The 21,928-nt window shown below is 39.5% G+C and overlaps 1 protein-coding gene across 1 annotated transcript in view; it reads left to right on the plus strand.

Moving 5' to 3' along the window:
• Window positions 1–21,928, plus strand: part of adamts3 (ADAM metallopeptidase with thrombospondin type 1 motif, 3) — a 75,669-nt gene that overhangs the window by 25,853 nt on the left and 27,888 nt on the right. Inside the window, exons 5-12 of the mRNA XM_017452378.3 lie at window positions 3,499–3,686; window positions 10,659–10,742; window positions 10,970–11,126; window positions 15,803–15,908; window positions 17,751–17,894; window positions 20,964–21,096; window positions 21,490–21,603; window positions 21,685–21,830. Of these exons, the coding sequence (XP_017307867.2) occupies window positions 3,499–3,686; window positions 10,659–10,742; window positions 10,970–11,126; window positions 15,803–15,908; window positions 17,751–17,894; window positions 20,964–21,096; window positions 21,490–21,603; window positions 21,685–21,830 (1,072 nt within the window). The remainder of the gene's footprint in view (window positions 1–3,498; window positions 3,687–10,658; window positions 10,743–10,969; window positions 11,127–15,802; window positions 15,909–17,750; window positions 17,895–20,963; window positions 21,097–21,489; window positions 21,604–21,684; window positions 21,831–21,928) is intronic.

Here is a 21,928-nt window from a genome sequence, read left to right on the forward strand (position 1 = left end):
TCAGGCCATTTGTACGTGGTTTAGATTAGTCATTAGTATGGTTTGATATAATACCTGCCAGTGTCTGTCAGGACGTTTGTTTTTTTCCAAGGCACCAGGATTTCCTCCACATTTCCTTTTGATGCAGATCTCTATGTTGAAGCATAAGAAATTTCACATCCTCCCTGGATATTGGAACCAGATTTCTCTTAATGCCAAATATCCTAAAGTGTTTTTTTTTTTCAGGAATTTGTAGTAAGGATTTTGTTTGCTTTTTTAGTGAGGAGTTTTTTTTTGTAGAACACCTGGTTTGCTTTAGACAAAGCTCAATATTAAGACCTTGCTGCATTTCCATCAATAGGGCCACATCTGTTTTTGTTTTGAGAAGTGGAAGGTCTAGAAAATACCAAGCCTTTGTGTGTGTGTGTGTGTGTGTGTGTGTGTGTGTGTGTGTGTGTGTGTGTGTGTGTGTGCACGCATTCTGTGGGAGCAGATATATTTGGCTAGTTATGGGGTCTTGTCAACCGTGTGATCCCTGCAATACCTCAGGGCTCAAAAGAAGAAAACAATGTCACAACCTGCCATTTTTTCATTTATGTTGCTGTCCAGAAATAAACAGCCGATCATCCTCTAGATGCTATAGAGCTCACTTGCTCATGCTTTTTTGAGCAGCATGTGAAAATCAGTTTTCTAAGCTTTCCACTGAAAACCCAGTGTCTTTTTATTGTACCCTACGTTAATTATTATGGATCTGCTTGTACTTTTGGTTTTGGATCTCGCTGCCAGGTTGGCCTCAGACAGCTAAATCTAATGACTCCACTTGATAAAGCATAAGCAACACTGCATGAGGGTGGGTTTACCTTTCTCATCTCTCGACTCCACAAAATGATGTTGTCTAGTTTTGTGGAGATTCAGTTGTCCCATCACTTTCAAAAAAAAGGACATCAGGTTTCCTGTCAGAGCCTATGAGAAACTTTATGAAATGAGTGTGACAGGTGTCCCCAACTGCCAGTGCACTTCACAGTGCCAGTTCTGATAGGATCCATCTACATGTCAATCTGTGGCAGGATTGGTATTTACGTCAGTATTTTTGTGTTGTATGTTTTTTTTTTTTTTTTACTCTTTCACATAATTATCATATGTGCACATTTTATGTGCTACATTGTCTGCTCCAGAATTGATCTGGTTGTTAAATATGGGTAAAAGGGTTATGAGAAAGTTCTTTGTGGATAATTAACGTAATGCATTTGCCCAACCTCACTTTGCCAGCATAGCAATACAGAGTCTTCTCCTATAATGTTTTGATGAGATTTGATAACGCAGAGCTTGTAATCTGAGATCACTCTGCAATATAGAATTCTTCCACGGTGTTAGGCCGGTTCTTGTAGTTTCTTCTCTTTGCTTCATGCCACTGGTTTTCAGTGGGGTGTAGATCAGAGGTCTGGGATGGTCATGTCTAAAGATTGATTCTATGGTAACTGAAGCAGTTTTGTGTAAATGTGGATGCCTAATTTATATCATTGTCCTGCAGGAGGATCCCTGACACAGATTATTAGCACCATTGGTAAAAATGGATAAAGGTAGAGGTTAATTTGATTAATCTCACAATGAAAATATTAAAGTAAATTTCTTCAAAGAAAATATTAACATCCATTTTGGGTAACAACTTGAAGCAAACAACCATGTCCCTGTAACATTGTACTTGTGGACAAACATGCATAGCTTCCTCCATTTAGAAAAGTGACAACTCTTGTCATCAGCAGTCAGAAAGCACCAAAACACTTTCTGAATTATGCATAAAGGGCCATTGAACAACTTTAGTGACCATAGCATCATGGGTCAAGCATTGACTCTGGCATGAAGAAAATATCAGAGAACGCGAAAGCTCAGTGTAATACTGATCCCAAGAGATTTAAAGGTCTGAGTGGAAACTGTGGGGTTGGTGTGAAAATGCTACTGTTATTTTGGTGTGTCCCTTTGGTGTGTACCTCTGATGTGAAAAGGCAGATCTTGAAGGACAGTGTTTAAATGCCAGAGATAAGTGTCAGAGATAAGTTTCTATTGAATGTCAGTAGATGAGACTCAGTGGATGAAATAATCTTCATTGAGTTGGTGTGTTTATCTTAACAGGATTATTGTGGAGGTTTGCCAATGAGTTTTGGAGATCAGCATGTGGGCCTAAGAGTACAAAGCCTGAAAAAAGAAAAAGCTTTATAATGCACCTAATTCATGTAACTAAAGCACTAAATGAATGCCTCCAGCAAAACCCCCTATGGTTTCACTCCAACCTATGGAGATTACAGTTTGCCAACTCAGCTTGTTACATTAACAGTGGTGCATCTGCATGCTTATAAAGTGCTCCAGCAGCAAATGGTGCTGTAAACCGCTGCTTTTGCCTTCATTTCCCAGTGCCATGTCTTAAAAAGACGCCATGTAAACTGCCTCATACTGCATCTTTTACCTCCTCCTTTACTTTTTGTTAGCATGCTGTTCAATGTTAATTGCTGATTGTAGTAGGCAGGAAAAACACCAAGCTTTGGCCTTCAAAGAGAGGCTTGTTAATCTGGGGTTTTATGTGCGGGAAGCCAATCAACCCCCATTTTCCAATGGTAAATAAAACAGCATGAACAAAATTAAATCCAGTCTCACATTGTTTAACTTTTTAACGTTTAGCTTGTTCTTCTTTTGACATCAAAAATGATATACTGTATATTCATAAAAATTGCGTCCCAAATGGTACAGTGGAAGCAATTAGCTTGGATTTAAGCTCCATCCATCAATAAAATTATGAGTAAGCACATATTTTAAGACCAAACATTACTAGCGCGTGTGTGGGAGTGTGTCATTTTGATGCACCAGTGAAATCCAGCTACTTTCAGCACGTGCATGGTACATTTCTATCGCCGGGCACTCTGCCCATGCCATCTGCCATCAGTATTAATTTCTAGAAGCCAGTGTCGGCTGGCTGGGCATCGTTTCCCTCTGTGCACTATCTTTACTTCTCTGTTGCGCCTGCCGAGAAACCCCCAAAGGAACAAGTTGCTGAACCAGAGCGGGCCAGGTTGCTTGAGCAGGGACACATGCACAAAGCACACACACAGGCTGTGAGTCTTGAGTGCAGGGGGAAGTCCTGTGCTTCTTTGAAGTGGAACCTCAGAAATGATGTTTACTCTTTTGGGAGGCAAGCAGAGCAAGAATGCGTATATAATGATGGGATGCACGAGTGGAGGAATGTGCCTCACAATTCCCACTCTGTAGAGTTAAAACCCAAACCACGAGCCACTCGAGATGTTTACCTTAGTGCCCATGCTCATGATGGACAGTGCCCTATAGACTGGTGAATTATATGAAGCACTCACAAGGCTGGTTTTTGTCATTCTTCGATACCATGCACTTACTTATATTCCAAAGAGAGGTTTATTTATCTGGGTGAATCAGAGAAAGTTGTCTCCTGAAGCAACTTGTAATTACCAAGATTTAACCTTTGTGACTCATCATATTTATTAATTTTTTTCACAGAGCCAGAAATCAGTGTTCCAAAGGCACTAGACAACATTGCCAAACAAGTGAACCACACATCCAGGAGACGCAGACACGCCGGAGACGATGACTACAACATTGAGGTGCTTCTTGGCGTCGACGACTCTGTGGTGCGCTTTCATGGAAAGGAGCATGTACAGAACTACTTGCTCACCCTCATGAACATTGTGAGTATTGTCAAGTATGAAAGGCTTACAAAATAATAACCCCAATTCACCCCTGACCCCCCTCCACACACGCACAAAAATGAATAATTGTACTCCAACTACTCTATACAATAATTTCAATCTCAAGATTAAAAGGCGGTTGGTATTTCCCTCCTCACATGGAATTAGATTGTTCCTGTTTATAGATTGGCCTTATATGAAACATGTTTGTCTCAATTTAGTGGCAGTGATGTCAGTTAGTATAGTTAACCTATGTCCTTGAGTTCAGTTTAGTTGCTTTATGGTACTAAATATATTGTGTTTATTTACCGGGCTATAACAAGTTTTAAGCATTTTTTATAAGATGCAGTTGGGAAGCATGACAGAGGCTTGTCATTTAAAGCATAGAGCTTTCCCAAACACAAAATTATAAACCACTCCATTCATCAAGGGGATGTAAGATTCTTTCAAAAATTATGCATTATTTGCAAAGACATACTCTGTGGTTTTGCTCCCATTGTGTTAAACAGATTTGCATTTACATAGGTTTCTGGAAAATAAGATAATAATGTTGGTGAAGATAATTGACTTTGTTCTACTTGTTTGAAAATGTCTTTTTCCAGTAGATGTCCCTCCTGTACTATGCACCTATCTGTCTTTGAATCAAGGCATACCGTGGTGTTTAATGGGCTGTCCACTAATGACTTGCTGATCACATGCCAGCATGTACACCATGCTTATCATTCCAGGCTCATATTTTCTAGCACTTATCCTACTATACTTTGTTATTCTTGTCTTTTCTGAGAAAAACAAAAAGCAAAACTCCTATTGATTGTGGCAATAGGAGTCTTCTGCTGACCGTTCAAGACCTTTGTAAGGTACAGTGAAAATAGACCACTGCCAGGGTTTGATTGCTGAGTTTCTCAAAAATAAGCATTTTTACTAGGTCTCTAATAAGCCAGAATGGATTGAACCTTATTGCTTGAAGCCCTCATTTGAATTAGTTGACCACTGCATCTTCCACGCAACTGAGTTGACACAATTACAGTCCACCTCACCAACACTGACAAAAGGAGAGGTGTAAAGAGACTGGCTTTCTTCTAATGTGTTTACTGGTATACAGGAACTGGTCATACAGTCATGTGAAAAAATAAGTACAGCCCATGGAAAATTTTTTTGACATATTTGGATAAACAAACTTTTGATCCCATTTGAAACAGTGCCTATTAATAAAGTTGATACACTGTACCAAATAACACGACATTTTGTTGTCATTTTCACAATTTGAATGAACAAAAAACCCAGATCAGTCAGAAAAAGTAAGTACACCCCCACATTTATCATACCTTCAAATCCGTAAAATTAGAATCAGGTGTTCAAGATCAGGTGCCAATGATTAGAACTTGCTTAGGGAGTGCAGGTGGAACCTGTCTTATTTAAACCCCTCTCATATCTCGTGTCTGGTGTTCCCTTTTGTTATTGAGGTGTGTGGTGTGATCATGCCAAGAGTTCTGTAAGGCCTTCAGAAAAAAAAGGTTGTGGATGCCTATGAGTTTGGAAAGGGATTTAAAAAGATCTCCAAATTATTTGAAATACATCATTCCATTGTAAGGAAAATCATCTACAAATGGTGCAGATTTCAAACGACTGTCCAGGACTGGCCGTCCCAACAAATTCAGCCCAAGAGCAAACTGTCTGATGCAAAAAGAAGTCTCCAAGACCCCAAACTGTCATCACAGGATCTGTTAGTAAGTCCTGCAACTGTTAATGTCAAAGTGCTTGCATCTACAATCAGAAAGAAATTGCACAAATTTGACCTGCATGGGTGGCGTGCCAGGAAAAGCCTTTGCTGTCTAAAAAGAACATTAAAGCAAGACTACAGTTTGCCAATGAGCAAATAGGCAAAGACCAGGCCTTTTGAATAATGTGCTCTGGACAGACGAATTAAAGATAGAGTTGTTTTGGCAAAATTAACAGCAGACATGCTTTTCTTGAGAAACACTTCGTGGAAATGGTTCGGGGTTGCTTCGCTGCCTCAGGGACTAGAGAGCTTGCATTCATTAATTCAACTATGAATTCTGCATTATATCAAGGAGTGCTTGAAGATTATGTGGACCTTTCAACAGGATAATGATCCTAGGCACACTAGCAAATCCACCAAGGAATGGCTCAAAAAGGAGAAATGGAGGGTTATGGAATGGCCTAGTCAAAGCCCGGATTTGAATCACATTGAAATGTTGTGGGGGGATTTCGTTACAGGAGACAAAGTTCATTTTTACATTTAATTGCTAGGCTCAGCTTTAGTTTGACTGGTTAAATAATGTGTAGATATTGAGACTTTCTTTTTGCATAAGACAGATTTATATTTTACAGATTATGTCTAATTTTTTTGCTCAGAGAAGAAACCACATGTGATGGCTGATGTGTTGCATTCAGTCATAATAAATTATATATAATGCCATTAGTGCAAAATATTTTGCTATAAATTTGATAAATACTTGGACACCTAAATTACTTTTAGCCTAATCAGCTGTGAAAACACAGGTTGAGCTAGTCAAGATGGTGGTTTGAATGTATGCAGCTGGTAAGTCAGCCCAATTTGGGAAAATAAATCCACAGTCAGAGTTACTCATCATGTATTTATTTACTTTTCTGTAGTAATTGCTTTATCATGGTCAGCTTCATGGTGGGTGTGAGGTGAGAATGCACTCTGGATCAGATTGGATGCCATTCATCACAGGGCATCATGCACTCAGACATATTCATAATGGGGCAATTTAGAGTAGGTGATCCACTTAGCCAGGCAGAGAACCAGGAGGAAACTCATGTGGGTATGAGGTGAACAGGCAAAACACTGCAAAGATAGTACCTGAGCTCAGGATCAAACTGTGAGCTGTGAGGCAACAATGCTACCTACTGAGCTAACATGCCACCTAGGGACAGATTTTGCTTACACCCATTTTCTTGCTGCAGAGATCCATTTAGTTTGAATCGATTTTTGGGAACAGAAAAAACTGTAATTGTTTGTGTGACTTGATATGTTGCTTTGTCAGACAGTGATCATTTCTGTCAGGACACATTTGATTGGTCAATGTTAAGCACATAACCAGCTATCTCACACCTCCTTAATCATCTCAGGAATTGGAGGTGTTGAGGCTCTATAATCATCTCTGTGCTGTTGTGTTATCAGTTCAGTTTTCCAGAGATGCGAGACTTATCATTGTCCCAGAGACTGCTCTGATATATGGCCTCATCCCTGCTGATTTGAGAGTAAAGTCCCCAATCACTTGTTTTGCACTTCTGCTTGCTCTGATAATAACTGCCAGTCCTTTTTTCTGACGGCATGTTAACTACTTGTTGCTGCTGATGAATCTAATAACCAACAAAGTGGATACTCTAATATCTACTTCATTAGGAAAACTTGTACACTTGCACATGCCATTATGTGAGTCAGCCAGTCAGGTGGCAGCAGTGCAATGCATAAAATCATGCAGATACAGAGAGCTTCAATTAATGTTCACATTAAAGATGGGATTGGGGAAATATGCGGTCACAGTGACTTCAGCTGTGGCATGGAATCTGATATCACAAAGCACAAATCATCTCAAACAGACTATATGAACATGACAATGAGTTTAGTATACCCCATTGGCCTCCCCAATGACAAAACTGGAATCCAGTAGAGCATTTTAGGGATGTAGTAGAACAGGAGATTCTCATCATAAATCTGCTGCTGATGAGCTGGAGCAATTATCTGTTGCAATTATGTCAACACATTGTGAAATCCGTGCCATGATGACTTGAGGCTGTTCTGAGAGCAAAGGAGGGTCCTACCTAGTATTAATATGGTTTTCCTAATAAAGTGGCCGGTGAGTGTAGTTTGGCTCATTTTGATAGCTATAGACTTGTTTTGCTCTCTAAAAGTTGCATGTTTTGAAACATTGCAGCATGACCTCTGTCAGGGGTGTGCTGTACTGGTTGTATCATTTAATATAAAATTATAAGCTTTCTTTCCTCATCCTTGCTCTGTCCATCCATCCATCGTTTTTCCATACTGCTCTTCCTACACAGGGTTGCGAGGGAGCTAGGAGGCTATTCCAGACAACACCAGAGGTATTTTAGCGCACACAGAGATAGCCACACGGAAAAGTACCTCATGCCCATGTTTAAATATGGTGCTGGCTCTTTAATGTTTTGGGGCTGTTTTTCTGCCAGAGGATATGGACGTTTTGTTAGGATACGTGGCATCATGGACTATCAAATATTAACAGGTATTAAATGAAAACCTGACTGCCTCTACCAGAAAGATTAAAATGGGCCGTGGTTGGATCTTCCAGCATAACAATGATCCAAAACATACATCAATAACAGCACAAAAATTCTGACGTGTGGAATAGGTGCTTTAGAGGAGCCTTAGAGACCGTTCCAGGGGCCTTAGAGACTCTGTGCCCCCCGACTATGAACAGCTTCATAGCTAAGTGAGGAAGGAAAAATAGCTGTGTTTAAAGGACCTCTGTATTACTTGCTCAACACTGGGGCCCTTTCATTATTAGTCTGTAGCCACACCTATAAACACCTCCTCCTACTTGTTCTCCCCTCCTTGTAGAGCACTGAAGATCTAAATCTGTTCCGTTCTTTTATGCCATGCTTTTTTATAGAGACCCTTCCTGGTACTGCATTATGTAAAGTAATAATGGCACTCCAGTGTAGTTAATTGTGTGTCAGTCCAGTTAGTTTTTTTTTTTTTTTTTTAATGAGAAAATGCTTCTATGGTCTTCTAACATTAGCTTTCACTTATTAACAACATTGACATTACTGGCTGAATTAGTCCTTTAAAGTAGAGCAGTTTTGAATAATCTAAAATTAGGTCACGTGTCTCCAAAATTGCACTGTAATTTTTTAGCATTAGAAAATATGATTACTATGATTTGTTCCTGTAATGTCACATCTGCTCATGGTAAAAAGAAGAAATTTTTTTGAAATTTTCCATATCTGCACAGAAGTTGTGTGACAGCCTTGGGCTGCAGTCTCTCAAATGACCGTGCTGTCAGAAAGTGTGTTGAAATTTTAGTTGAATAGTCTTTCCAAGGTGGAGATCAAGTGTAGTCTAAATGAGCTGCTTAAACAGTGATTGCACTGTGGGTTTCTATAAATTGATCAGATTGCTGCTAGGTCCATGCATGTTGTATACACTGTCATTTCTAAATGAAAGTGGGAAACCGCCAAACATTATTTAGATTTTTTTTCCCTGAAGATAAGAACAAAAAAACACACAAAAATAAGACGTTCATTCAGTTTTTCAGTTCATTCAGTTGAATTCAAAAAGTGAAACTTTCAGATATTCTAGATTCATTACACATAAAGTGTAATATTTCAAGCCTTTTTTTTAAACCTAGATGATTATAGCTCATGGAAATAAAAAATCCAGGATCTCAAAATATTAGACTTTTAAATAGTGTTGTTTTTTTACGAATGAAAAAAGGCTAAATATATCTGAATTACAATGACTGATTAGTCAAATAGAATCTTATAATTCAGGCTCAACTACAGCCTACAGATAAATACTACAGCTAACAAGGTAAATATTTATACCAATTACTTGCAGTGATACTTGCTTTTTTGCATGCTTTTTTTAAATTCTTTGTACTTCAGCATATCTCCATACTTTTCTGTGCCTACTCACGCCATCAACTGAAGAAGAAGAAGCAGGCTTTATTTGTCACATATACATTACTGCATAGTGAGGTTCCTTTTTCACAAATCCCAGCTTGTTAGGAAGGGTCAGATTGAAGGGTCAGCTATGATATTGCACCCCTGGAACAGATAGGGTTAAGTGCTTTGCTCAAGGCAGCTTGGTGGTGCTGGGGCTTGAACCCTTGACTTTAGTAACGCAGAGCTTTAACCGTTGAGCTACCACTACTACAAGATTAATAATAACAGTTCTTCTACAGTCCCCTCTTAAGCTATTGGAATGGCAATGCTAATTCATTTGTCTTTGCTGTAAAAATATTGGAACTGGTGACTGACAGGTGTGTCATGTTACTCATGTTACTTCATGTTACCAGACATCTTAAACCAAATATTATGGATATTTTTAACATTTTTGAATATTTGGTTTGTTTTATTTTTTAAAATATCTTAATTTGCTTTCAATTTAATATACAGTATGCTTCAAACATTGGTGGTTTATTGTCTCATTCAGTGCAGAGATTGAGACAGTCCAGTTTGTTCAGGTTTTAGAAATCATAGCCTAAATGAACCTAAATGACTGCATGTTTCTTTATCCATCATGTAGATTGTTTGATTCCAGCATGCAATACCATGGAACCATTGTTTTGCCAGAATCTTTGGTGTTTCTGGCATCTAACATTATAAAATGTTTGTGGGCTTTCTTCAATTTTTTTTTATATTGTAGAAATACGGAGTATAGCTATAGAAGTCAAATGGACTGACCCCAGTGCCCACAAAAATATTCCCCCTTATATGGTGATACAATGTTGTCTTTCCACCAAATACACAGATCAGCCATAATATTAAACCAACCTGCCTACTATTGTGTTGGTCCCTCTTGAACCACCAAAGCACCACTGACCCATTGAGGCATGGACTTCACAAGACCTCTGAAGTGGTGCTGTGGTATCTGCCTCCAAGACATTAGCAGCAGATCCTTTAAGCCAGTGGGCTTCATACACCACTGCTAGGAGTATAAATATTTCTGTCTGAACAGGTGTATGGAGATCTTGTAAAAAGCCTTCTTCCCACGTTCAAATGACACCAATATTTTTCAGGCAGTTACTACACAATATTATTCTCAGTTCCTGACCTTCTCCTGTTGTAGGAAAAGAAATGGGATGATTAATACAATGCACTGGGTTAACACTTTTGTTAGTATTCGGAGGCAAGTTTAAAAGTTTTCATTGTTTTATTGTGTACAGGTAGAAAAAGAAATTTTGGATTTTAGGTAAATTAGTTTTTTATCATATGTTGTTGCAGGTGAATGAGATATATCATGACGAGTCACTAGGCGTGCACATCAACGTGGTTCTTGTGAGGATGATCATGCTTGGCTATGCAAAGGTAAGTCAGCAAACTGAGCCAACTCAATAAATTTTGCATGCTTACACAAAAAATGACATATGAAACTCAATTGAAGAAATTGCATAAAATGAAAAAAATACACACACAAAAACGTAAGTGATGCTCCATTCAGTCTTAGTTTGCTGCCCCTTTGTGTTGTTGGGCAATGCTAAATAAATGAAGACACAAAATTGTAATGTGTTTTGCCTTTATTTGTTTCCCCTCAGTCCATTAGCCTTATTGAACGCGGGAACCCATCGCGGAGCTTGGAGAATGTGTGTCGCTGGGCCTTCGTACAGCAAAAAGAGGATCCAGAACACTCCGAACACCATGACCATGCCATCTTTCTCACACGACAGGGCTTTGGCCCTACTGGCATGCAGGGTAGGAAATGTCCTTCACATCAACATCTCCTTATTTTATACCACACTGATTCACACTTGGCTGTTTACCTCCACATAAATCTACACTTTTGTGCTTTTTTTTTAGCTAAAGCAGCGGTCAGACCAAATATAAATGAAATTCACCTAATGGAAAAGACAGTACAGTAAAGGGGAAAGGGAGACATGAAAATTCATTTGTTTCTGTGGTGTTTTGTTGTTGTAAGTAATCAAAAAGGTAGATGGAGAATTATGAAGTAGAAGTCATACCTGACTATTGCCTTGTTATTTTCATACTGTTGCTTGGTGTACATTTAAAATAAAATAGTTGGTTAATGTTACCCATACACTAAATGCATTTATTATTCATAGGCTGTATATATACACTTTATGTCTAGTGGTATGAGGAACATCAGCTAGACCCAGTAAACTGCGCAATAGCTACAGTCCTGGAGTTCTTACAAGGACATTTCCCAGCAGGGTTGGCTTCTTCTACAATCAGGGTCTACATGGCTGCCATTTTGACCATATTGATTGAGCCCCTGTGGGGCAACATCCTCTAACTTTGAGCTTTATGTGGCTGAGGCCCATCTGCAGACCGGTCAGGTGCCCCATTTGAGCCCTTACAGTCTCTGAGCCTCTGAGAAGCTTCTGACTCTAAAGGAAACTCTTCTGCTGACCCTGACATCTCTCAAGCGAGTAGGAGATCTACAAGCCCTCTTGCCCCTTCCTGCCATGACTCTGCCCCTGGATTAGCCAAGGCCTTCCTATATCATAGGCCAGATTATAGTCCTAAAATGCTGCTGCCCTAAAATATACTCCTAAAATCTGATGCCCAGCCAGTAGTGCTGCAGGCTTTCTGCCCTCCTCTGTTCCTCACACCGGAACAAGAGAAAGTGCACCTACTGAGTCCAGTAGGGGCTCTCTGTACTTACATCTATAACTCCAGCCAGTGGCATAAGTTGGAGCAGCTGATGTTCTGCTTTGGCAGCGACAGTAGAGGTGATGCTGTGTCGAAGCAGTGCATCTCTAATTGGATTGTGGAAGCGATATCTGTTGATTAAGAGGCTTGCGGCCTCGCTACGACTCTGTGCATAAGGGCTCATTCTACTAGGGGGTGCACCTCCTTGAAGGCTTTGTCCATGCACACATACAGGATGTATGTGCTGTGGCGGGGTGGTCTACGCTGCACGCATTCATTTGATATTACAGTCTGGATATACATTTCACCCTGGGTTCGAGTGTCTTGCAGTGACCCTCGGGCTCAGATCTTTTTGAACAGGCCATACCCTCAGAATGACAGAGCGGGTATTCTCATTCCCACAGTGTGAAACTCACACAACGTTAGAGTTCCCTTTGAAAGAGAATGTCTGGGTTACACATGTAACCTTTTTTCCTGAGAAGGGAATGAGAAGTTGCATAGCTTTGTCATACTGGGGCATGCCTGTGACTTGCGTCTTTACTTCAGATAATAGAGGCTGATGGCGCGGTTCACATTTGCCGCTTTTATATCACATGATGTGCTTAATTGCCACGTCACCTGATCACGGCAGGCATGATGTTACACAAGCTTCAGATGCTGGTCACGCGTGAGGGTGCTTACCACAGCGTGAAGCTCACTCGACGTTTCATTCCCTTCTCAGGGAACAGGTTACACAGGTTAACCCAGACATTTTTGTATGCTGTAGCAGTAAGATTTATCTTGGAACTAATAGGCCCAAACCTGTTCCTGCATGACAATGCCCCTGTATGCAAAGCTAGGTCCATGAAGACACGGTTTGCCAAGGCTGGAGTGAACTTGGCCTGCAAAGATCCCGGACCGCAACTCCACTGAACACCTTTGAGATGATTGGAATACTAACGAAAAGCAAGGCCTTTTCACCAGGCATCAGTGCCTGACCTCACTAATGCTTCACAGATCCCCATGTTCCAAAATCAATTGAAAGCCTTCCAAGAAGAGTGGACGCAGTTATAGCAGCAAATGGAGGACCAATTCCACATCTATGCCTATGGTTTTGTAATGGGACATTGAACAAGCTCATATTTTTATGATGGACAGGTGTCCACATACTTCTGCCCATGCAATTCCCTTCTAGTAATTAACAATTTGTCACTAAGCCAAGTCATCATTTTTGATGATTACACTGTATGTCAAATAGGAAGCCAATTGCAGGTTGAAAAAGGGTTAAAGAGAATGAGAAAAGATGAGAGAAACCAGCACTGAACATGTTTATCTTTTGGTCAGAAACTGATGATAGAGCTGGGCAATATGGGCCAAAAATTTACTTGTGCCAAAAGAACATTTTTCTCACACAGTGTGTGCCAGTCAGTCTCTATCCCATAGCACTGATTTGGAGCTTCTACACTATTTCTTTTAAAACTGTAATGTTATAACTGCTCCTTGTCATACTTTAGATATCCAACCCGATAGTGCTGTGGCCTTTCTCTGGAACAATGTCATCAAGAGCAGATGACTTATCTTGTCTACACTTTGCCTCTCAGGCCTCTCCCTGCTTGCCATCTTTCTGTAGAGTGCTACTGTTGTTTAGGTGCGATTTCCTCAAGTGGGGGTGTGCAGCTGAGCATGCAGCCTGACTTTGCACCAACCTTATGGCTAAGATTTCTGCGGAATATTAGCTATTTTAGAAGCTAGATGGCAAAATAGAAATGAAAGTTTATTGAATTTGAATACTCTCAGCTTATCAATGCTTTTGAGGAAAAAAATATAGTGATAAAAAATGAGATCGTTTTATCACCCAGCACTAGATGATATGTTTACACGTTTAGCATTTTGAATTATTAAAATATTCAGCAATTATAAATAATGCTCCAGTTCATTTTTAACAACCAAACAGACAACAGTAACAAATGCATTTTTTACATCCCTCTTTTCTCTTAAGTGAATTTTGTCACATTTTTCATTGTGATATTTTGTCACAGTATTCATTGGGATTCATTCTTCACTCTCTCTGACATTCACTAAATTTTACTCTTTTTTTTCCCCCCCTCCAATAATAAGTGCACAAATATCTTTTCTGACTCTTATGGTCCTGCTCCAGTCACATGAAATATTTCTTTCAAGTGCTTTAATAAAATCATGGACAGTACTCTAAATTTAAATTACTCTCAAAGTCCCACAAAAGTTCAAAGGACCTGACTTTAGTGTCACTGAAATCATAACTGATAACATGCTCCTCTACACTTACACAGTTGAGTTATACAGTTATATATCAATTTGTGTGCAGTGCTTCCTGCACTGATTGCTGTATTACAGAGCCATCGCCCTGCAACACATCATTTTTGGTATATTATTTTGTGATATATAAGGCTGGTAATCTTTCGATGATTAAATTCTCACAGTGTGACATGATTCAGAATATACTCATCACTGAGTCAACAAAGAGCTAACAGTTTGATATCTGGCTCTAAATTGCAGGAGTAATGAGCCATTTTTTTAAATGGGTAGTGTTCTGTTTTTTCTCATGTTTTCAAATCATTTCCTGTTGTCTTTTTATTATTGGAAAGAAACACTGGTTTTGCAATGAAAGAAACACTGGTTTCAGAATACATTTTCATTTGATAAATGGTTGAATTTACAGCTGCAACTGTTGAATGTTTTTTGAATATTCTGTTAAATAATGGGTCAAATATTTGAATATTGTGTAAGGCTGGGACTCCAGGGTCACAGTAAAGAGTGCCAGGTTTTCTGCTCCTCTGGAGAGTGAGCTAGCACACACTCATTCACTTGCATTCAGGTTCAGCTTTTCAGCTGGACACATATTCAGATTCCACAGGGAATTAAGACTGTTAGATGTCTAAGGCATAGCTACAAATATAACAGCAGTGTGTACTTCATTTCTGGAGACTCCTGTAATCATATCAGCAGTTTTGTCTGTTACAGTATAGTCAAACTTTGTTTCATTAATGACTCAACTTAGTCAACTCACCTTACAGATCTCTCCCACGTTCTCACACTGTGATAACTGTGCATGCTCATGTAAGCTCAGGTGCATGCTTATGTAAGTTGTGCAGTTGTGGCAAGCTAATTCATGTTTATATAGACTACACTGCAGGGTACAGTGTCTAAAAACTTCAGATGATTTACTCCAGCACTTGATTTTGTTCTATATTTTAAGTCAATCTTGTGGATTGAATTGAAATATTAAAAGAGGTAGTCTCTGTAATTCCACTACATTCATAAGGATAGCTACTGACAAAATGTGCTAATGATGTAATTCACAACTTTAGATTTAGATGCTGTAACCACGGCTCTTAAGAAAACTATTTATGGGTGTCACATATTTATGCAACCACTTTAATATATACTTTTATATATACTGAATTAGTTAATGGATTTGCATAAATGTGAATTATCTGCAATTATAACTTATTATTACTTATAATTACTTATTCAAGCAAACATGTTCTATGTTCTTTTTCACAGGGAAACATGCTGAAATTATTGGCCATAGCCTGCTCTTGAAGAGCACTTCAGCTGTTCCCTAGATTTTAAGTCAGATATGTATATAAGTATCAGTTTGTCATAAGAACCCTCACCAATCAGAACCTACTTATAAGACCAGCTTACATCATGTCACAAGTGAACCCAAATATTCTTCATTTTTATATGCTTTATTTATAAGCCTAACTGTTTTTTATTTTGGTTCCCTCTCATCCCAGGCTATGCTCCTGTCACTGGGATGTGCCATCCAGTTCGCAGTTGCACCCTGAACCATGAGGACGGCTTCTCCTCCGCCTTTGTAGTTGCCCACGAGACTGGACATGTGTAGGTTTTTAAAAGTCTGGAGTGCACACAGTTCGTGAACATTGTCTCAGAAACCTACCTTTTCACGATTCAAAATTGCTTATCTTAGTTCGACTTCGTTTTAGCTTATTGTTAATATTATGAATTCAGAGAAGGGTTCCTTTTGATGTTAAAGGTTTTTTTTGTTTACATTCAATTTAAGCAGTATTGCATGAGCAAGAGCACGCGTCTACTAAATATCGGCACAGCTGCAATTGGATTAAGAGACTCACCCTGCAGGCTCTTGACCCAGAATATAAACATTCTTTGAACGCCTCTTGACCAATCAAAATAGTGGAACATAACTAACTGTATAATTATTATTATTACGCTGCATAATAATGGTGCTTATGTGTAAAGCTTAATCTAATTTGAGGATGCAACATTGAATTGTCTTCACATCAGAACAATGGTAGTCTCTTGTATTCTGACAGTTCCATTTAATATATTTATTTGAAGACTCTTTGCAAAGGCGCTTTAAAATGCCAGTTGAATAATATCGTCTATCAGATTATGTCTGTGTATAAAGCATAAAAGCGCTTTGTGCACACAAGCGCTTATAATTCCCTTACTACCCACGCAGATTAATCACTGTCATCCGTATCATTTTCTCCGTCTCTTCATACTGTGTGCAGTTATTAGAGCTTTCTTTCTTTGTTTCTTTCATTGTTTCTTTTATTTTTCTTTTTCTCTTCCCCCTAACCCTAACCCTGATTTTCAATGCACACAAGACAAAGACAGACAATTTCCCCAGATTCTTGCCTGTATTAATTCCCTGGATCTGGTATTAGCACAGCTAAAATGGGACGATTATGTAATTCTCATGAGAAGAAAATAAACACTTCTTGTTTCTGTATACCAAAGATAGAGGGATAAATGCTTATATAGAATCTTTGGCATGTTATACCACTTTTATGGCCATTTAATTGAAACTGCAAGTAAGGCCCTTTTATTATCTTCTTGTACTAAATATACAGCATTTCCACAACTGTATATTTTAGACACTGTGTTCAGTTATTGTTTTGGGAGATGGAACAGTTTTCCAACAGTCATTTGCAATGACAAAATGACAAAAAACTAATTATTTATTGTTATACTTATTGTAATTACTTATTCTAGCATGACTACGCTTCATAATGCGAAAAAATCCTCATTCAACTCATGTTGGTATCAGAATGAATTCAGATGATTACAGGATCATTTTGTCTGCCAGTTTACAGAGAAATGCATCCAAAGTAATCAGGAGTAACTGTATCATGCAGCAAGACAATGATTCAAAACACACTGCCATCTCAACATAGGACTTTATCAGGGGAAAAAGTGGACATTTTTAGATTGGCCAAGTCAATCACCAAAGCTTAACCCAATTGAGCTGCATTTCACCTCCTGAAGAGGAGACTGAAGGGAGAAACCTCCAGACACAAACAACCGAAAGAAGCTGCGGTAAAAGCCTGTAAAAGCATCACAGGCTTGAAGCAGTTAATGCAGGCCAGGGATATGCAACCAAATATTAAGTGCTATTTACTTTCATTTATTTCAAGACTTATCTGTTCCTATACTTTTTCTTGCTTGTTTTATGTTTTATGTTATTTAACACATCCAGATGTAAATACCAGGAAATAAAAGTTGAAATCCTAAACTCTCATCTCATATCCATCTTGGTGTATAGCAAAAAACCAAAACCGAATTGGCCTTGCTGTTTCAATAGTTTCAGATGGGACTGTATATATCAACACGTGCAATGATGCAGAAGGTCTCGAACAAAATAATTTTTACTGTAGCCAAAACCACAGATTGTATTCTCTCTCATCATTGTGTCTTTAGGCTGGGAATGGAGCATGATGGACAGGGCAATCGTTGTGGTGATGAGACAGCCATGGGGAGTGTTATGGCCCCTCTGGTGCAAGCCGCTTTCCACCGCTATCACTGGTCCATGTGCAGTGGACAAGAGCTGAAGAGATACATTCAGTAAGTCATCTGCTCTTTCTCTCTCTCTCTCTCTCTCTCTCTCTCGCTTGCTCTCCTTTCTTATGTAAACATAAGATTATTGACATAGTGAAGTTTTCTGGCAATCTTTGGCAAGTCGCTAAGGTACAAGTTGAATAACACTCCTTTGAGATGTGTTCTTATAGGAAAATAATCCTCTTCCATTTTGTTTCATATTATAGCACCCTGGATCAAATTAGCAAACTCTTGAAGATTATAACCAGAAGCAGTGTGTCTTACAAGCTGATATTGATCAACCAATTAGAATTCCTGTTTGTTTCAACTTATTTTGTCAAAAGTTTATCCTGTTGGGGTTCTAAATGTTTTTGAAGCCACTAATAATTATTTGAACGAATAAGGTCAATTAATGCAAGTTTCCACATTCTAGGTTTTGTTTAATGTTGCAGTACTCACAGTTAGTATTTCATTGCTATTTTAGGACATGGGATATGGAGAGTAAGTTTTCATTATTCAGTGGTTCAGTTGTGGAATATGATCCTGACCTATTCCTAATTTAATACAATGATTCCAAAGCTGTTGTAAGTCACTGGCAGTTTATGCCTTGATTTGATACACCTTATTCTGAATTATGACACATTCTGCGGTGTTTTTCAGTGAGACACAGTTTTAGTAAACCAGGGAATTTGAGGTCATTTGTCACATATTTCCCCCTCACTCCAAGCGCTCAGCTCAGCACGCATAAGCAACCCACAGCACTACGGCACACTTCTCCAAACTGTCATGCTTGTTTATGTTTCCACGTGTTTTTGTTTTGATTCATGTCTTGTCTCCAACTATGTCCTATCATTGGTTGTCTGATGTTTCCCCATTACTTTCACCTATTTTCAGTTTGCTCTTTGATTAGTGTGTGTATTTAAACCCTCGTGTGTCTTGATTCTGTGTGAAGTATCGTTCAGTGTGTACCCATCCGACTTTTTGTTCTGTGTTGCAATATTCTGGTTCTTGTTCTGTACCCTTGTTCGTGTAATTTTTGATTATCCCTGCCATCATTGTTCATAGATTGGCTGACCTCGGACTGTTTCCTGTTCCTGAGTTTGATTCAAGTTTTGGATTTGGCTGGCTGATCCTTAAATATAACACCTTAACTGCACTTGCATCCATCTCACCTTCCATTAAATGGAAGAATACTTTGCCCATAACAGGGATGCAGCAAGAAGACGGGAGGGGCATTATGCTGGGATGACCATGCCGGCATTACATTTGAAAAAATTACTTTATTGGACTCACCTGGACACCCCATTTCACCAAATGCCCTCCGGAACTATTCCTGCTTCAGAGCCTATTTTATCTTGAGAGCCTGTCGAACCCCAAGCCTGGAGAATAAGAGTGGCTGAGGTTCTTTCTGCCTCAGCTCACCAGCCAAGCATGCCAATGGGCAGAGCTTCTGTTCACCAAGAGAAACCTAGGCCTAGGAAGCATAACCGAGTTTGTATGCCTCCTGAGAGTGGTGTTTGGGTGTGCCGAGTTTAACCTCGACTTAGAAATTTTATTGGGGAGGGCCAGCTTGTTGGCCGAACCCACTTGTCTGTTCATGAGCTATTATGAGGGGAGGAAGGCTGGAGATGAAGAAGAAGCATAGGCCCTGGTAGAGCTCCAGCCAGAGGCTGACGTGTGGCCTTGCCTGCTGATTAACATCCTGCTCCTGCCAGAACATCATAGCTCCCTCACCTGACCCGGCGAGTCTGTCCCAGCCTCGCCACCTGACCCCTAGCCTGTCCCAGCCCCACCACTTGACCTGACCCTGGCAAGCCTGTCTAAGGCCCATCTGACACTGGCAAGCCTGTCCCAGCTCCACCACCTGGCACTGGTGAATTCATCCCAGCTCTGCCATCAGATCCCAGCAAGGAGGTCTTTGACCCATCACCTGCTTCTGTCAACATGTCAACATGCTGGACAATGCCTGCTTTGGGTTATACTGGAGATTTTACCCAGAGGGGAGGTGTTTGAAGGTGGTGGAACTGTCACGTTCCCCCTCGTGGCAAGTGCTGTGAGCAAAGGTGCTCAGTGCATATAAGCAGCCTACAGTGCTATGGCACACCACTCTCAACTGTCGTGTTTGTTTATGGTGCCACATGTGTTTTTGTTTTGTTTTGTCTTGTCTCCACATGTGTCCTGTTATTGGTCCCTGATTACTCTCACCTGTTTTCAATTTGCCCTTTGATTAGTGTGTGTATTTAAAGTATTGTTCAGTGTGTACCCACCGTTTCTTTTCTGTGTTGCAATATTCTGGTTCTCCATCTTGTTCTGTACCCTTCTTTGTGTATTTTGGATTGCCAATGATTGTTCATAGATCACCTGACCTCTGCCTGTTTCCTGGTACTGTCTTTCATTCATGTTTGGGATTTGTCTGCCTATAAATAAACCGCCTTTACTGCACTTGCATCCATCTCACCTCCAATTTTATGACTTTTTACTGATGCTCTCAATAACTCTCTTAGGCTGATCTCTCACAAAACATAATGATGATTGAACTCTCAAAATGATTTCTTTACCTAATGCAAATGAAGAATATGAAATTATGTGATATTAATTAACATCATTATCCATAAAATTATTGCTCTCTACCAGTTAAACAGGTCAGCAAACAAATCAATCTTTCAATCATTCATGATCATTCCATTACATTGCGAAGCACGAGTTTTGTCCTCATCACCAACTGATTTCAAATGGCTAATTACAGGCTACTCATGTCAAACATTCAATGCCTGTCTGACATATTCAGGTAGCAAAGCAATGCCCGTCGGGCAGCAAATCAAAAGCACCCAAAACGCTATGTAGGACAGAAACCCACATTATAAATGTAGACGAAATACTGATGTTCCCAAATTGTCCTCAATGTGAAACCAATTTGAAAGCAGTCTTAGTACATTTGACTCTTCACTGTGTCCTATTTCAATTCTAATCAATGCATATTCACTTATGCTGGTCTTTAAGAACTACTGCTTTCATAAAAAGGATTCTAGTACTAATAGACATAATCTATTATGTCTCAAATTGTAACTGATGTTTTTTTTAATTGGTTCCTCACAGTTCCTATGATTGCTTACTCGATGATCCATTCAAGCATGACTGGCCACAGCTCCCTGAACTTCCTGGCATCAATTACTCTATGGATGAGCAGTGTCGTTTTGATTTTGGAGTTGGATACAAAATATGCACATCAGTAAGTGTAAATAGACGGAACTTCCTTCTGTAGGTATGTTTCATAAAATGGAGTTTATGTAGAGGTACTTACTCTACTTTTGAATGATTCTTTAAAAATATATTCACTGCTCACAATTAGCAGGTCTTTATGCCTCTAATGGTGCAACTGCAATCCCTGGAGCCCTGAGTGTACATACTGGTGTTTAAACTGTGGCTTAATGAACAAAGTTGTCTATGCCATTGTGCTATAATTTTCACAGAGTGTCAGTGATAATGACTGATGAATTTAATAAGTGCCAAATTTCCCAGAACTGAGAAGGAGAACTATTGGGCATCTGCTGTGGAATATAAGTGACGCTTGATTTCCTCTTTCGCTTATGTATCACGTGTTACACTTGTTGTCTCCTGTTAGTTCCGTACATTTGATCCTTGCAAACAGCTGTGGTGCAGCCATCCAGACAACCCTTATTTCTGCAAGACTAAAAAGGGACCACCACTGGACGGCACCGAATGTGCACCTGGGAAGGTAAATCCAACACGTGTAATATTGTTGTTTTTTTTATTGTTTGTTTCAGGATAAATCAAACAATCTTCCTCCTTTCTCTAGTGGTGCTACAAAGGTCACTGCATGTGGAAAAATGCCAACCAGGTGAAGCAGGATGGAGCTTGGGGTATGTGGACCAAGTATGGTTCATGCTCGCGCTCCTGTGGGACAGGCGTACGCTTCAGGACACGTCAGTGCAACAACCCAGTGTATGTTTAGTTTCACAGAACCATAACAATCACAGAAATGCACTGATTAGCTCTTTTTAGTCAAATGCAGAATTATTGTCACCCCACCCTTCAAGACA

The sequence above is a fragment of the Ictalurus punctatus genome, chromosome 22 (assembly GCF_001660625.3).
Source record: "Ictalurus punctatus breed USDA103 chromosome 22, Coco_2.0, whole genome shotgun sequence".
Taxonomy (NCBI): Eukaryota; Metazoa; Chordata; class Actinopteri; order Siluriformes; family Ictaluridae; genus Ictalurus; species Ictalurus punctatus.